The 17,513-nt window shown below is 45.7% G+C and overlaps 2 protein-coding genes and 1 long non-coding RNA gene across 10 annotated transcripts in view; 1 reads left to right on the top strand and 2 right to left on the bottom strand.

Moving 5' to 3' along the window:
- Positions 1 to 4,924: 4,924 nt before the first annotated feature.
- On the bottom strand, positions 4,925 to 11,656 carry LOC121108522 (translation initiation factor IF-2-like). Its single transcript, XM_040656225.1, has 3 exons — positions 11,554 to 11,656; positions 6,433 to 7,941; positions 4,925 to 5,852 (listed from the first exon to the last, which is right to left on the bottom strand). The coding sequence occupies exons 1-2, from the start codon at positions 11,654 to 11,656 to the stop codon at positions 6,986 to 6,988; spliced, it is 1,059 nt and encodes a 352-aa protein (XP_040512159.1). The 3' UTR covers positions 4,925 to 5,852; positions 6,433 to 6,985.
- The window catches only part of CZH18ORF25 (chromosome Z open reading frame, human C18orf25), a 43,904-nt gene continuing 33,632 nt past the window's right edge, over positions 7,242 to 17,513 (top strand). For 4 of the 8 annotated variants that reach the window (XM_004949040.5, XM_004949037.5, XM_015277421.4 and 1 more), the window contains exon 1: positions 7,242 to 7,381. The gene's annotated coding sequence lies outside the window, so the exon portion shown is untranslated. Of the gene's footprint in view, positions 7,382 to 8,803; positions 8,928 to 11,576; positions 11,778 to 17,513 lie in introns of all 8 variants that reach the window. The other 4 variants (XM_040655985.2, XM_046905770.1, XM_046905771.1 and 1 more) reach the window with 3 other exon arrangements.
- The window catches only part of LOC107051908, a 31,467-nt gene continuing 27,538 nt past the window's right edge, over positions 13,585 to 17,513 (bottom strand). The window contains exon 3 of the long non-coding RNA XR_001463888.3: positions 13,585 to 17,497. This is a non-coding gene — a long non-coding RNA (uncharacterized LOC107051908). The remainder of the gene's footprint in view (positions 17,498 to 17,513) is intronic.

Genomic DNA, 17,513 nt, shown 5'->3' with positions numbered 1-17,513 from the left:
CTCAGAAGGAAAATAAACTAACTACCCAAACCAATAAGGTTTGCCCGTGCTGAGTGTGTTAAGAGCTAATGTAGTCAACAATCTACATTTTTTTCTCTTCCTTACGTCACAGCATTAAGCATTTTATTTTATAGTTTTGTGGATAGTTGTGTGATTTCTTTTTTTTTTTTTTTTTTTAATTTTATTTTTAAAGCTGAACTTTATCATAAAACACCTCAAGGCCTGAAGGTACATGGATGCTTTTGCAGAACCTGTGTGAGATGGGACCAGTTTGAAGCTGGACTGCGCTTTCCAACTCTACCTCAAATGCTACCTTCCTGAAGGCAGAGCCCTCCTCTTTCCATGCCACCACCACACTTAGCTATAAGCATTCTGTCTTTTAAAAGCAGTCTATTAAAATCTGAAAAGCTCCTGCTCTAGAAATTGTGTCAGCACCTAAGGGCATGTACTTTGGGTCGTTTGTACCAGGCAGTGTCCAGGCAGACAGCCGTCGTGGTCCCCATGACATCTGTTGGCAATTAGCTGTGAAAGATTATGGCAGTGGTATAGCATGGTGTGCCTGTCCCTAGGACCTGCTGCTTACTTTAATGCAGAAATTGACTTCACTGATCTGAAGGAAAAGAGACTCTTCCTATTGCTTCATGCCCTCCCTTGGAGCAATAGAATCATGAGTTTGGCATCTGATGATTTCTAAGAAGCTGCAGGCTTAGAAGATGGCTGTGTCGGTAAAGTGCCACAGCCTCAGCAGCTTGTGTCTCTCCTCACCTGATTTCTTTCACCTTGATGCAGAAGAACTGAAGAATGTTCAAAGAGCTGATGCTCGTGTGATCTTCTGTCTCTTCTCCCCAGATGCCAGAGGGAATTGGTGTTGAGCTTCAGGCTTTTAAATCAAAAAGTAGGAAAGGATTAGTTGCCTGAGTTTCATGAGTAACATCTTCAATATCTTCTGGGCAAAAAAAAAAAACAGGGTGGCAAGACCAAGTGGAAGAGCAAGCTTTTACACATACACATGAGCTGAAGAGGTGAAGGGGAAATTACTCTGAGGTAACTGATGTGAAATCTAGAGCAGTGATACTGGTGCAGGGATGACTACACATAGTTACTGCTGACTGAAAACCAGACTGAAAGAAGACAAGAGTGGAGTGTTTGGATCTGGAAAGAGAAGAAGCATAATCTGATCTCCTTTCCCATTGTGGAAGGGGGAAAAAAAAAAAGATGTAGTCTTTGTGAGGCATCAGAACATAGAGGGGCAGATGTTAGAGAACTGTTTAACAAGAAAGCCATTGTAAGGCACTGGAGGTTGTGACCTGACAATTAAGGAACCTTAATCACTCGAGGCTTTTCAGAGCAGATCAGAAATGCTTTACCTAGGCATCTATAATCCTAAGGAGAGCTGGTCACGCTTTGGGATAGGAAGATGGATGGCTGCTTGAGGATGGTACCAGCCCTGTTTGTCTATGGAAGCCTCAGAACTTACTCAGCTAACATCATTTGAGGTCTTTGCATTGTATTATGATGACTCAAGGCTTGGGCAGACTTCCTGTGGCGGTGGCCCTCCCTTAGCACCACTTCATCACACAATACCTCACCAGTTTTGAAATTTGGCTGGGGAGGTCTCCACCTCTGCACCTACAGTGCAGGTGGTGGCTCCTGTCCGTGGCCCACTCATTCACTGGCAAAGAGCCCGATGACAGACATCAGCAGGGCCGGACTTGGACTTAAGAGATGTCCAAAGATGGCTGTCTGTTTCTTCCTAGGGCTGGGAGCGTAAGCAGAAAAGCACCCAGCAGCAGCATGTGAGCTTTGTGCCACAGCTGAACCATCTGCAGCACGTGCAGCATAAATCAGGGGCCAGTTGTCAGGTCCTACAGCTCGGCTTTAGATGGGAACGGGGAAAGTCAAACTGATGAGATTTACAGAGCAAATGGGCTGTCAGTAAGGCTGCTCAGCTCTTCAGTTACACATTTGCATGGGCAGGGTGCCTTGCAGCGCAACCAGACATCCCTCCTCGCTGCCGGTATCTCAGAGCAGAGCAGCATTTCCAAAGTGGGGATCGGATGCCAACCCTGGAACAAAACACAAAGGTCCTGCCGAGACAGGAACACGCCAGTCTGAGCACTTGGCTGAGTAAATGTTTGATTCTGGGCTTTGCCCTCTGCCCTGACAGCTGTTGAATGTTTCCACTGAGGTCACGGCGGGTGCCGAGGAGCTGCACACAGCCGGCAGGGAGGCTGCCAGCTGGACCTCTCTTCTGTTGTATATTATGAAATAATTACCCAACTGGGAATGACACAAACGCCTGCGGATGCTTTTGCTTCTTCAGCCTAATTTCGGATTACATCAGCTGCTCTGCCCTGAGCCTTGTTTTTGGAGACGCTGTGCGTTAACACCTGCACATGCTCGTGCTTGCTCGGAGCTTCACGTGAGGTTCCCACAGCCACCACTCACGGTGTGAGATGCTGCACAGGCAGTGCAGATCGGTGCACTGCTCCATTTCAGTGCCCAACCACATGGGACATGCATGCTTCATCACAGCATGTTCAACTGCTTCCCCTTGGAAATACGAGGATCCAAATTCCACCTACAAAAAAGGCTTTAAAATCATGTGCCAGATGTGAAAACAGTGGTCGGCTTCAAGCATGGACTTGTATAAGTGGGTAAGAAACTTTATCACAGAGTGATATACTTCAGGTGGGTGGTGACACACTGGAACAGGGTGCCCAAGGAGGCTGTGGAGGCCCCATCCCTGGAGGCATTCAAGGCCAGGCTGGATGTGGCTCTGGGCAGCCTGGTTTAGTGGTTGGCGACCCTGCACATAGCAGGGAGTTGAAACTGGATGAGCATTGTGGTCTTTTTCAACCCAGGCCATTCTATGACTCCTCTATGGTATGCTATTCTTATCATGCTAATATGCAAAGTAACAATGGCTTTGGGAAGTTAAAAAACATAATCTTCAAATTGGTTTAGTGATTCAGATCTACTTAAAGGGAAACGTTTACATCCTAAAAACACAGTAATAAAAACAAAGTGATAGAGAAACACCAAAAAAAAAATACCAAACCATAAGGCAAAATGAAGGGTATCGAAATATGTAAGTATTTACTCAAAATGCATTGGATCAAAAGATGTAGGTGAAATCTCTTGGCTATCTATTTTGTCTAGCCCATTTTACGTAAATATTCTACAGATTGCAAATGGCTCAGGTTGCTTTTCAAGCTTTCTTTGGCTGAAGGGGTCCAAAATGTTCTTCATTCACCTCAATCCTTTAGTAAATGCAGAATAATAATATGGAGTTATCATAGAAATCGTAGAATCGCCATGTTAGGAAAAGACCTCCAAGATCCAGTCCAACCAGCTACCTACCACCAGTATTTCCCCCACTAAGCCATGTCCCTTAGTGCCACATCCACAGGTTTCTTTAACACCCCCCGGGATGGTGACCCCACCACCTCACCACCCTTTCAGACAAGAAATTTTTCCTAACATCCAACCTGAACCTCCCTGGCACAACTTGAGGCCACGGTTGAACTGGGAGTTGAATACATTTAAAAATCAGCCAATATCGGCTGGCAAATCCAGCAGCAAAGAATGTTTCTCTTTCTTCCTTCTCTGGGAGATGGGCACTGCAGCTGGAGAATGGGTGAACTCCTTGGGGATGTGTGGGGCATTGCCACTACCTTGCTGGTACCCTGGATGCCTTTCCCATGGTCCCAGTTCAGCATGCACAGGTAGGACAGGGGAGACAGCACAACACTGCGAGGGAGCAGGAGTGCAGTAAGGGGATGGCTTGGCTGGGTAACAGCCTTACGTCTGTGATTTCAGGTGCTTGCAGCACACAGCTGAGCTTGGGAAATGGGTGTTTTTCAAACGTTACTTGGAAGTGGAAGATGGATGTGGTCAGAAGACACAGACCAGGGAGAGAGTTTGTGCTCCCTGTGATAAATGAGAAGGGAGCACTGGCTTCAGCAGACATGGAGAAGGCTGAGGCACTCAACAGGTTCTTTGCCTCGGTCTTCACTGGCCATTAGGCTTCCCAATTCTATCACACACCTGAAACTCTACGTGGTTTAAGCAAGTCCGAGACCACCTCATGAGACTGAACGTGTACAAGTCTCTGTGGCTGGACAACATGCATCCCAGGGTCCTGAAGGAACTGGCTGATGTGGTTGCCGTGCCACTCTCCATCATGATTGAAAAGTCATGGCTGTCAGGTGAAGTCTGGGGACTGGATAAAGGGAAACATCACTCCCATTTTTCAGAAAGAAAGGAAGGAAGACCTGGGGAACTACAGGCCTCACCTCTCTGCCTGGGAAGGTCAGGGAGCAGATCCTCCTAGAATTTATGTTAAGGCACTTGAGGGATGAGCAAGTGATATAAGACAGCCAGCACAGCTTCACCAAAGGCAGATCTTGCCTGACCCATCTGGTGGCCTTCTGTGATGGAGTGACAGCATTGGTGGACAAGGAAAGGGCACCTGATGTTGCCTACCCGGGCTTGTACAAGGCCTTTGACATGGTTTCACACCCCATCCTTACCTCTAAGTTGAAGATATATGGGTTTGAAGGGTGTACTATTCAGTGGATAAGGAATTGTTTGGACAGTTGTAGCCAGATTGTTGTGGTCAATGGCTCTATGTCCAGGTGGAAGCAGTGACAAGTGGTATCCTGTAGGGTCTGGTGCTCTTCAACATCTTTATCAATGACGTAGATGACAGGACCGAGTGTATCCTCAGCAGTTTACTGATGGCACCAAGCTGAGTGGTGCCTTGAAACAACAGAAGGAAGGGATGTCATCCAGAGGGACTTGGACAGGCTGGAGAAGTGGGCCCATGGGAACCTAATGAGGTTCAACAAGGCCAAGGGCAAGGTGCTGCACTTGGGTCAGGGAAATCCCACAAATGCATACAGACTAGGAGAAGAGAAGGGAGAAGAGAGAACTCCCTGAGAACAGCCCTGTGGAGGTGGACCTGGGGATTCTGTGGGCGAAAAACTGGATTGTTAAGCCTGGAGAAGATGCTGGGGAGACATCACTGCAGCCTCTCCTTACTTAAGGAAATAAAAGCAGGAGGGGGACCAACTTTTTACATAGGCAGTTCGTGATAGGATAAGGGCTTTAGACCAAAATAGGGGAGATTTGGGTCAGAAGTTAGGAAGAAACTCTTTCCTCAGAGGGTGGTGAGGCACTGGCACTGCTGTCCAGACAAGGTGTGGGTACCCCATCCATGAAGCTGCTTAAGGCCAGGCCAGATGGGGCTTTGGGCAGTCTGATCTAGCAGGTGGAAACCAGCCCACAGCAGGGGGGTTGGAATTAGATGATCTTTAATATCCCTTCCAAACTAAACCGTTCTATGATTCTACGATTAGACGACATGCTTGCAGATGCTGCCATTCCAGAGGGGAATGGGCTCTTGAAAAGCCATTCTCTCAGTCTGGAGGCTGAGGGAAACTTTTGACCTTGGGAAGAGATGTGAGCAAGCACAGAGAAATTTTGCTCTGCCTGCACAACCCAGTAAGGGGAAAAAAAAAAAAACCTGGAAACATTTACTTGCAACAGCTGCCTTGCAGCCAGCTTTTACCTTGACATGGGAGCACAGCCCAGGGTCACTCCCACTGTCTTCCAGACACTGTCAGGTCTCAAGCAAGCACTGAGCTAATTTCCTCCAATTGTCTTTGGGGAAGCACGAGGGCTGCAAAGGCGATGTCACTGTCGCCTGGAAGCTCGGGCTGCGCCTCCAAACCCCTTTTGTGTCTAAAGAACCTCCTGTGCTTCCCCAGTGATCACTTCCAGAGGCGTCCCACGGAGACTCGCAGGTCTCAACCACTCTTCGTGGCAGATGAGTTCTTATCACTTCCCTGTGGAGATAAAATAGCGCTGAGATGATTTTGCTCTTGGCAGGTGCAGTCTGAGAGCGATAAGGCAGAGCCAAAGCAGATGCTAGGCTGTACTCCCTAAATTCCTGGAGGCAGCACCAACACTCAGTTTTCTTCTCCCTCTCCTAATCTTCCAGCCCATTCTCTCCGAAAATTCAAAATCTTCCCCCTGGTGCTTCTCCTAATCTGGCACTTAAAGTCTCAGGCAATAAAGCTTTCACCACTTTCCTCAGGGAGACAATTTTCCAGCCTACGGTTCTCTATTCAAAAGCATTCCACTCTGATTCTCAGCTTAAACATGCCCTTTCTTAATTTCACCCCATTAAAATCATTACTGTATCACCAGCCTTCTCCCTTCACGCCATTTACTTCATTCAAATATTTACAGATCACTAATGTGCCTCTGCTTAGTTTACTAATTATATTGTACCTATTACATTCTGAATCTCTCTCTTTTTTTTTTTCCTCTCCCCTTTGTAATGCCTCCAGGCTGCTGATTCCTTCAGCTGCAGCTCTTTCCCGTGTGCATCACTCCTCTTGCAAACACGAGGCAGATGCTTACCGCCCTCGCCTGCCTTGCTATGCCTTTTTGTACGCCGTCCAAATCTGCATTGCCTGTTCCTTGCTGCGGTGTCCTAACACGTGCGCCAACAACATGTGGGTGTCACAGAGTCGTGCCTCTGAAGAGCATCCTTCTCTTTGGAGGGAGGTTCTGGACTTTGCCAGAAGGCCTCCGGGTTCTGAAGGCCGTTTTTATGGTGGTGGTCGGGCACGGCTTCAGAGATTTGAGGTGGCTCTGGGTTGGAGCCTCCAGCAGCAATGCCTGGGTCTTGTTCACGCTCTCTGCTACTTGCACCGCCAATGCTGGACGTGCCCATGAGGCTAAGCAGAATTCATAGCTCGATCATCAGACCATAGGATGGTTTGAGTCAAAAGGGACCCTCAGAGGCCCTCAGGTCCCACTCCCTGCAGCCACGGGGCCACCCACAGCTCCATCAGTGCTCAGAGCCCATCCAGCCCGACCACGGGCGCTACTAATTCTCCTTAGATGTACGTAAACACAGTTTTCCAAGTTCAAGGATGGGTTTGGGGGAGCGGGAGAGGCACACGCACATTCACGGAGTGCTCAGAAGTCGCCTGCTCCAACCACGGCGCTGTGCCGCCAGCAGCCACCGCAGGACAGCGGGACCTGAGGGCGCCGTTCCCCTCCCGCAGCCCGGGCCTTGCATTCCATCCCGACGGACGGACAGACGGACAGACGGACGGGCGGTCAGTCCGCCAGCCCTCCGCGCCCCGCTCTCCGCCGCAAGGGGGCGCTGTCGGGAGCGGCCGCTCTGCGCGGCGCTCGACTGCTCCGGCGGCGGAAGTGACGGCGCGCAGCAGAGCCCCGCGGCCTCCGCTGACATTTTCTCTGGCGTCGGGGGCGCGGCGGAGACCCGGCTCCTCCCGGCCGCCCATGCTCCAGCTGCTCCCCCCCGGGGGGGAGGCCAGGAGGGGCCTTCGCCGTCCAGGTGAGTCGAACCGACGCGGCCTGGGCTCGCCCGCTGCTCCGGGGTCGGGCCGCTTGGCCTCGGCGCAGCCGTTACCGTTACCCGGCGGCGGGTCCCGGTCTCGTTTCCCGTCCCCCTGAGGTGGAGGAAAGCGGGCTCCGCGGAACAGCCCCTCGCACTGCGCAGCCTCCCGGCCGAGGGGGTCTGAAGAGCGGGGCCTCCCGGCACGGACCGCCCGGGCACGGCTGGAGCTCCGCGCGGCCTCTCACGGCACACCGAAGCGAAGCGCAGTGCCCGGCGGGGGTTTGCCCGAGCCCTGCCCGGTGCGAGCCGTCCGCCGCTCCCGGCGAGCCGCAGCGCTTCGGCTGTGGGCTGTGGGTGAAAACTTGGACGCGCGGGGCTGCGCTGGCGTTGGCTCCCACGGTTCTGTGCGGCTTTGGTTACTGTGGGTGCTGCGGGAAAAAGTTCAGGTGGTTCGTTGCTTATCTCGCTCGGGTTCCCTTCGTCCTTCTGGCGTTTAACGGGCTGCGTATACGGCTCTGAGCAAGGAGAATCAAGCTCGGCTGTGCTGCCTGCTCCTCCTTGAATAAGCAAAAAGGCAGACTGCGTAGACTGGCAGTAGCTAGGCTATATCTGCTCAGTTTCAGGCTTGTAACTTAGTTTGCACTGAGGTTATCAGGCACGTAGTGAATGGCTGCTTGCTGGAAAGTGTTAGTCCTTCTTTTAGTTGGGAGAGTGTAGGTGGTTGTGAGAGCCCCCACCGTGGTTCAATAGCATCAAGCTGTGATCTTGCCTTGGTTTATTAATTGTGGGGCTGGGCTACTTGTGTGGACGTCTGTCAGTATCTTTGTGCAGCCACAACTGCAACAACTGAGTTAAAGGAGGTCCTGATTGTAACTACTCCCATGCTTGAAGCCAGCACAAAGTGCCTCACTGCATTTCAAGGGGCTGTAACAGCTGGTATATAGAGGTGCTGTGCATAGGTGTGAGTCCTGATTTCTTCTTTTTACTGGCTGTAATTCTGGCTTTTAAAGAAATGAACAAGCAGTAAATCTCCTTTTAACCCTGAATCATCTTTTAAGTAATCATCTCTTTAAAAATGTAAGTTTTCTTATTGAACACCCCCCACTCCAAATAGACTGTAAGTCTTCTCAGGTATTTGTTAAGCGTACAGCCAGACTGCAGTTCTACTCCTAGGCATGTGCTGGGGTATTTCTAGTTTTCTAGGAAAGGTTTTAAAGTGCAGAAAACACTGTTTCTTGCCCTTAAATGGCAGACAAACTTTTACATTTAGATGTTTGTTTTTAAGTGCTTTGTGTTACTTAAATCTTATCAATGATTTCATGCTTGACCAGCTGTTATGTGCTTAAAACAGGGTATGGTGTTCTGTTGAAGTGTTCATCCTGCCTCAGTTAATATCTGTGATTGCTCTTTCTGTGATAGAAGAGCTGAAGGCAGGCAGTCCCAGCCGTGCAGCTTCCACGGGGAAACACTGCCTTTGTGGAGCGAAGGAGTTTGTAGCAGCCTGCAAGGAGAACAGTGAGTTTATGTGGAGTTCAGATCACAGGTAAACACACACAGTACAAAAGCAGTGAGATGAAGTGCTGTGAGCTCATCTACCTATGAGCAATAGTTCCTCATCAGTTCTCTGAGTATTTCACATGCCCAATGGCCTAGAGGAGCTTGGTGCTGGTAAAAGAAGCTCCAATGAGGGTGGTTATGTGACTACTCATCAATCCTGCTTTCTGGGGTACCAGTAACTCTAGTGTTTGGTCTGGGTGACCAGAAGGGGGGCTGTAGGGGTGAGGGAAGGTAGTGCATGAACATAGGCAGATAGTATTTGTGCTCAACTATGAGGATAACACTTCTGATTCATTCTTAAGCACTTACATGTTTAATTGCAATGTGTTGACTGTTTCTGTTTGCTTTTGAAACTAATTGCTGGCTGGCTAGCATATAGGCATCACAAAAAGTTGCGATGAGAAATTCCTGAGAAATCAGGAAGAGGAAAGGACTGTGGTCTTGCACGTTCAAGGGCATGATACATGTCTCAGTACAGCCTGGCCCTCTGTGTTTGCACTTGATAAGTGCTGCCTGCTTGGTGAAACCTGAAGGGCACAAACAGGTTGGGAAACAATTGCATTAAACTGGGTAGTGGGAAAAGGGGAAGGAATCTGAAGACAACCACAAGGCAGTTGAGAATGGCATACATGCAGTGGTAACCACACGTGCAAACCGAACTCTGCTCTAACTGATAAAAGGGAGATAGGAAGGATGTTGGTGCGTGTTTGATAAATGGGCAGATCATGCTGGCAGCTGAGGAGGTGAGGGATTAATGAGGTAAGGCAGGACTAGATGAACAAAGTGTAAATACAGAGTATCAAGAGGGGCTTTGAACACGAAAGCATTTAGGAGTTAAGTTGGTGTAAGTTGATCAGTACAGGTCAGAAAGAGAAATAATTGCCACCTTTGTCCTGATGCCCATCTCCTTTGTAGGTATTTACCTTTAAAGTGCAAGTTTTCCAACCTTGCCTTGAAGGCCGTAACTAGTTTTGTTCACTTTCTTCACTATCTCTTGCGTATTATCACATTTCTCAGAGGAACACTTTGTTCCTCTGAGAATGCATGCACCATGCAGGACCAGGGAGGTTATTACATCTCACTTAAACATCTCATTTAAACATCTGTTAGTGAGGTGAGAGCTTCCATACACCCTGCTGAAGTAAGTGGCTCCTGACTGCATGAGCATTTGGAGCTGCTTGCTGTTGTGGTTGAACCTGGAAGCAGCTCAGCACTGCACAGCCTTGTACTCACCTCCCCCTCTTTCCCACTGGAATGAGGGAGAGAACTGGGGGGGGGAAGAGGGGGGAAATAGAATTCATAAGCAGAGCTATAAATAATTTACAAAGACAAAATAGAAAGCAATAACAGTAATAAATATGTCAACACAATAGGTGATACACAAAGCAGTTGCTCACCACCTGCAGACTGATGCCCAGACAGTCCCTGAGCAGCAGCAGCACCACCCCCCCCCTCCTCCCAACCCTGCCCAACTCCCCACTATTTTCCTTTCTCTTTGTCACTGTATGATGCCATACAGTGTAGAAGACCCCTTTGGCCAGTTTAGGTCTGTGTGTCCTGGTTCTGCCCCCTCCCAGCCCCATTGCTGGCAGGACAATACAAGAAGCTGAGAAACTGAGATGTCCTTGGCTGTGTGCAGTGCTGCCCAGTGACAGCTAAAACATCCGTGTGTTATCAGCTTTGGTTTCCTCCTAAAGCCAAAAGATAGCATCGTATCAGACACTGTGTAGTGGGGGGAAAAAAATACTCTGTCCCAACTGAAAGGAGGACATCTGGTTACACTCTGGCCAGACTGTTGCAGCTAAAAATATTTAAGTGTGAGAACTTTTCAAATGAATAAATTGTTTCAAGCAGCCTGTATTTCACTTTCTGCAAGGCCTCTGTTTGTGTCCATTATACTTTTAGGCAGAACTGGATCAGTGATCAATTTTTGTGCATTTGACTCGAGGACTAGTCAGAAAACTGTAAACATTGACAGAAACTCAGCAGAAGACTTAATAACACATAACAGTAAATGTGTTAAGTGAAGGATTTAAGCAGCACAGTTGCAAGCACGTAACTAGCACCTCAGAACAGACACTCTTGCAAAGGAGTTCTGAAACTTGCTAAGTTTTTACTGACCTGAACATGCTTGAGTAGCAGTGGGGAACCAAAAGTGAAACAGCAGTGGGAGAGAGGGACTGGCTTAGTGCTAGGAAAGAGCTCTGTGCTCTACATGCTGCTGTGTTGTTTGCTTGTCTTGCTTCCATGTGTGCAGGACAGTAAGGAAACCGTCTCTATCTCAGTTTTTCAGTGCGCAGATTGAAGCTCAGCAGGTAACGAATGCTTATGCCCTTAACACAGCTGAGCTGCTATGACAGTGGAATCTGCTGCAACAAAAATTGCTGCATTTGACTCTGCAAATTGAGATCTAGAAAATAACTTCTACAAATGGGCAGCATAAAGGAAACCTGAAAGATGTAAATAAAAATGTGGACCTAGCATAATTGTTAGCCTCTGCAGCTGCTTTATCATAAGTCCATCTCTGAACTAGACTGGAATGACTGATGCAGTGGCACTCAGTTATCGTTTTGAGTTAGAAATTAAATCTGTGGTTGATTGCTTGTTCACACTTGTTTGTGTTCCCTCCTCACAGATCTGATCAACGTGAGTAGAGTTGGTGCAGTATAGCAATTTCTCCACGGATGTGACTTTGTTTCTGCAGCTCAGGCACATGTTGATTACTCATTCAGGACTGAAATGAGATGCAGCTCAGCGCTGAGGTGTTGCTGTTACACCATTGCAAATGCATTACTGAAAGCACAGAGAGGTCAAGTAACGTGCCCGTGGTCGTGTGGTGAGTCAGCTTTAGGTTTGCTGTGGTCCAATGCAGTACCCATTTTTAAGAAGGTATTTAGTTTTTTAATCAGTTTTACCACTTAATCTGTCTCTTGAATATTCAGGAAAAAAATTAATTAGAAAAATACTGAACAGGCTTCAGCCTTGGGATAGTCATCTCCAATAACACAGCTAAAAGCTGTTAGTGCTCAATCTGAGAGCTTTTAAATCATAAGTACAGGCGGTCGCTTCACTTAACTGCAAGTATTTAAGACTCAAGCCTGTATTTTTGCTTCCATGTGCTTGGATTTTACCTTTGACTTGCAGTGCAACTTGCAGTGTCCTGCAGAATGCTTTGCAGCTTTTGTAAGCAGGCAGAGACTGACCATGGTTGGACAGTGTTCTTACTGCTTTTCTTCTGCAACATCTTGTTTCCTTGAGTTGGGTCATTGGTCTTTCAACACTATTTTGGAGAAAGCAGATTTCACTTCCATTCATCCCAAATGAGCAGAGACCAAGTGATTCACAGTAGCAGAGCTCAGAATAACTAAGTGGCAGACTTTGTCGTATCAGTTGTCTGTGAAATGATGTGGCTTCCACCATATCAGTCATTTGTTTTTCATTGAGAACCTTGCATTTTTATGGTACTGATTGGCACTGCATGCTCCAAATAATATTGTCTAACTTGGTGAAGTCAAAAGAAGGAACTTAACAAGATAGCGAGGTAAGGTTAAGATAGTACATACTGTGGACCTGTGCTGGGTCTTTCTAATCAATTGGTAATCCCACCCATTTACTTTCCCACTTCTTGTTCTCTCGGTATGCCAGCGCTTGCTATGGAGAGGGATCTAAGTCTGCTGGCACAAGCAGAGTTTTGGGGAAGAAGTGGTGATGACAAGGTCAGGAAGTTGTCTGTTAATTCCACATACTCTGATTGGAATACAGTGTAAGATAAGTGTGTTTTTGTTCTTTAGGAAACATTCCGTTAAGGAGGTAAGCTGGAAGAAATGCTGATAGCCTGAGGCCTTGTTTTGTTCAACAAGATGTCTTTTGAAAATGTAGTTATCATTGTGGGAAAGAATGGGCCTGTGCCCATAAGCTGAATAAATACAACTGATAAATACGACTTGTACTGTCAATAGCTGTGGTTTTCACAGAGCTTGTAATGTCTTTTGATTAGTACTGTGTAGGGACTGTGAGGAACTAAAACAGACAAGGATTTCTCTAAGCATTATTTTTGAAAAGCCAGGGAAGTTTTACTTTGCATGATTCCAGTTACTGGTATTAATAAGTGATCTCAAAAGTGATTTACAGCATTTGGCTCCCAGGCCATGCTTTATGTACAGCTTATTTCAGCCTACTGTCACAAGAGCAAAACCAGAACTTGTTGAACACTGTAAAACCAAGTCAGAGAACTCTAGAGACTATCATGCCACGGTTTTTAATTTTGGGGGGATTATGCAGCTATGGACCTCACACAATTTAAAAGTTAGTTTGATAACAGACACTTGATTTCTCCCTTTTGTCTTACAAGGTAATACTTTTTCTACCTTTTAGCAGCTGTAGAGAATTTCACTGTTCTTGTAGAATTTGTAAAGTTCCAGCAATAGGACTTTGTTGGACATAATACTCCAGACTTAATGGTCTTTTTTCCTTCTACCTCTCCTTTTGCTAGGAAATTTGTACATACATATCATTTACGTATCTTCTGTTGATAATTATTCTATTCTTAAGAAAGCTCTCCCAGCTGATCTTAAAAGAACAATAATGCAACAAATCATTTTAGGGTACATAGTGCTTTTAATTAAGGGTACATGGGGATTTTTTTCTGTTAATACCTGCACAGTACCAACAGTAACTACCATCTAGGCTTTGGGGTTTTTTTTTACTCTTTTTATAATACATAACTTGGTGTTCTCTTAGATTTAACTCTTGAAGTCAAATATATGCAAAGCCTTCTGTATGTTTCCCAGTCATTCTGTCACTGTTTCAAAGTGGGGGTCAAATTTCTTGAGGTATGCTGACTAGGAGTAAATGTAAGAAGTATCTGATACTGACAGCAGTGTTAAAGACATCATTTATAATGCACTTGGAACTGGCTTTTGACACAGTTAGTTGTGTTTTAGAAATACCTGGACTAACTTTTGATCATTTTTGAGAATGAACCTCTTTGTACTTTGCACCAAATTCTTCATCTGCCATTTGTCAAAAGCTTGTTTTGAATTAACCGTCTCCTGCACTGTCCTTTTTCCTTACCATGCTTTTTTCTCCTTCCATAACAGGTCATGCCACAGTCTGCTACTAATTCTGCCTGTGTCCATAGATGTCTGTGGTTGTTATCTTCCTTTTTTGTTGTTTTGTTGGAACAGTTTCTTAGGAAACCTCAAATAGGGTGCAATGTATTGGGTTTTGTAAAGATGCAAACTGAAAGGTTGGCTGTCATTCTGTGTGTGGTCTTGAGTAGGGTCCAGCAGCACAGGTGGGCTTTTTCTAGTGAGAAGCCAGCAGGTTGTTTGCATTGGAGCTGTATTTGCTGCTTACTGATTACTTAGGGTATGACAGACCAGTGTCACGAGCACTTCCTTCAGCAGAGCACACTAGGCATGTGAAGACTGCATTACATATCTGCTAGACAACAAAATCAAATGTTATGTCTTCTTAGTGGTCAAAAAAAAAAGGATCAAAGCTTTGGTGCTGGGAGCAGCCAGCAGCAGCTGATGGTTACTGATGCTGGAATTTCATAATTTGATGGCAACATGCATTTACCTTCAGGGTGTTTAAGACTCTTTTTTTTTCACTAGTATTTCTGTTACGATTTCATGTTCAGTATTTAGATCTTGTACAACTAGCTTAATAGTTAAATAACAAACGAGCATTAGTAGCTTGTGAGTGTGGAAATGATCTGAGGTCTGTTTTTGGCTTGTAGATCCTTTCCAGACTTTGTGTAGAACTTACGCCTGTCACCTAATTTCTCTTCTTCACTTGGCCAGACCATAAAATGGTTATGTTGCTGCCAGATATGACAGGAAGATACTTCGTTTTTGCCTAAAGCAAAACTGCTACTGAACTATGTTTTTTTTTTTTTTAAGCTTTAAAATACCCAAAAGCTTATTTGTTTATTTCTAGTATGCCAGCATGTAAAACTGGCTAATTGTGAAGTACTTGCAGACAAACTGCAAACTTGCTTAATACCTCTTTGCTAACTCAGCTTTGTTAAAAATAAACGGCTGTCATAAACCCATGCAATTTCAAGTTTGGTGACTTTCTTGTCTGGATAACTTTATTATGAGATGCAGCAGACAAAGGGATCACCAACATCAGCTAGAGAAGTAGTGCAAGATGGTGCAGAGATGCAGATCTAGCATAAGGTATACAGGCAGTCCTGTTCCAGGAAAGGAAAAGGTGCAAATAATTGCAGAGCAGCACTTCTCTATTAACGGTATCTGTGCTCCTGATGTCAAGAACTGATGGGTTATGATTTACCAGGCCCACTGTCTGGTCTAGTGCTCCCCTCGTTCTAGGCCTGTCACTGCTGTCTCTTGTGTTCTGCTGCTGACTTTGCTCTCCTGAGCTGCACTTCTCAGGCCTTAGTCCTTTGTAAGGTGCAGAGCTTCCTTCTAGGGAGCGGGATTTCAGAAGGACCAGCAGTGGGCAGTTCTGCCTCATTGCAGCAGCAGCAGACAGCCAGAGGGATTTTGAAGGACTCATGGAACTGCAACCTGTGACCCACAGCATTCACTGCTGCTTTGAATTTTCCAAATAGCAGGAGCAGCAGGGTACAGAGTGTTCTTTTGTGCTTGTCTGGGCTAGATCTGCTTTGATTTTGCTGGAGACAGCAGTGAGATGACTAGTACATCGAAGCTGCATTGTTGTTGTCCTGATCTGTTTGAAGCTATGAGCAGATAACAAACTTTCAGAATATTACAGAAAAATGTTCAGAATAGAAAGCAAATCTCCACTCTGAAGATCAGGATTAATTTAGGTGTTTCCACTGTTCCCAAGCAACTTAATATGTGGTATTTCTGGGGGCATTACTTTATCGACCACAGTAGAACAGTAGACCAACATTTCTGGTTGATCTGTTTAACAGACTATTTTAGCCTGTTTATATAAAATGACATGAATCAATAGAGGAAGCACAGCATGCATTTATCGTGAAGTAACAGAAGTAGGTAAGTAAAATGGGGTTTTGTTACACTACAAATCTTAGGAGGAGATGGCGCATCTGTATGGCTATCCTTAATAGGTTGGGCCTGTGCAAGAAATGAAGCATAGCTAGCCCAGCATTGATTTCTTCAACTTGTTCTGTTGAAAGAATCATGATAATGCACAGATTAATCTCCTACATTTTTAGGAACAGGTTAGTGAAAATATGCCTCTGGCAACTAATGAAGTAGAGAGCACTGAGGACTTTAAATCACTGTGCACTTGAGAAAAAACAGTTACACTCTGAGACAGAAATGATATTTTAGAAGATTAAATGCAACCTGTGTGCCCTTGTCTGTGTGCTAATTAATTTATCTACCCAAGGCCTGTGATTTTCTGGGATTCCTGTGCAGCTGGTGTGTGTTTCTGGAAGCCAGTGTTTCAGCTGGTAAACTAACTCTGTACTGGAGTTACATTTTGTTTGGAAGAAGCAAAACATGTGCATTAAAATTACAATGTGTAGACCTGTATTTAAATATAAAAACTTGTTTCTTGTTAGTGATGAAGAAAATGTTGCTTTTCAGGGTTGCTAAGGATGCTTCACAAACCTTTGCTTTAATACATCTACTTGTAGTTTCTCTCCTGTCTTGTATAATTTGTACATCCAGCCTGCTGAGCACTCAGTAGGAGCAGCCTATTTTTAACCTTGGTTTGTTTATGCAAAACCAGTTGAAACGGAGCATTAGTTTAATCCTTTCTCCTTTTGTTTCACACCTCAATTCTCTTTGCATGTCTATTGCAAAGGGTCTTATTCTTTAGGATTGCTACCAGGCCTGATTTGTGAATCATCTGATAAAGAGCCAACTCCACTCCCAGAAATGTGCCTTAGGTAGAATTGTATGCTGGTGAGTCAGCTTCAGGGCAGCATTTTCAAAGGAACACTATATAAATTACACAGTATCCATGTGGGGGTGGCTTAGTGTTATGAGAAATCTGCTCTAGAGCATCGTGCACACATCCACACAGAGCTGAGTCAGCTGGCTTCAGTCAGACCGAGTGCTGCTTGCACTTTTGTTAAGTGCAGAGGTATGTGTGACACTTGAAAGAAAATGAAAGACATCTTGTAAGAATGTACAGTATCCCATGGGAGGATAAGGAATACAAAAGACAGCATTTGGAAAGACCGGAAAGCTTTGTTATTTCCTCCTTTGTCACGATGCTAAATGTTTGGTTTTTTTTTTTTTTGGTACCAGTCTAATTATTTGATTAGTTTTAATGGTAAGGAGGCAAGCTGGAGTAGGAAAGAAGGCATGTTAAACACACGGGTATACCTAGAAAAGTTGTAGGCAAATACTGAGAAGCAGCCAGTCAGTAGTACTTCACATCCTCAGAATCATGTGGTTCTCTGCCAGAGAATCTGGTGTTTGCCAGAATTTTCCCTTCTTGTATTACGAGGTGGACCCTGTGTTATGGCCAGCTCCTCAGTATCCAGGTCATGTGCTGCGTCTGTCCTTCCTCTCTCCCTTTCCCTTAGACACAGAGTCCATCACGTGCTTGGTTCAGAGTTCTTGCTGCTCTTGCCAGAGAGTTTATCTTTAAAAAAAAAAAA

The sequence above is a fragment of the Gallus gallus genome, chromosome Z (genome assembly GCF_016699485.2).
Source record: "Gallus gallus isolate bGalGal1 chromosome Z, bGalGal1.mat.broiler.GRCg7b, whole genome shotgun sequence".
Classification (NCBI taxonomy): domain Eukaryota; kingdom Metazoa; phylum Chordata; class Aves; order Galliformes; family Phasianidae; genus Gallus; species Gallus gallus.
The sequence above is the reverse complement of the archived record's forward strand: the minus strand, read 5'-3'. Positions and strand labels throughout refer to the sequence as shown.

Coding starts and splice junctions, on each gene's coding strand:
- LOC121108522 (XM_040656225.1), bottom strand. CDS start 11,656: ATGTGCCTGAGCTGCAGAAACAAAGTCACATCCGTGGAGAAATTGCTA. Junction 7,942..11,553: donor TGAGGAGGGAACACAAACAA/GTGTGAACAAGC, acceptor TGCTTATTCAAG/GAGGAGCAGGCAGCACAGCC.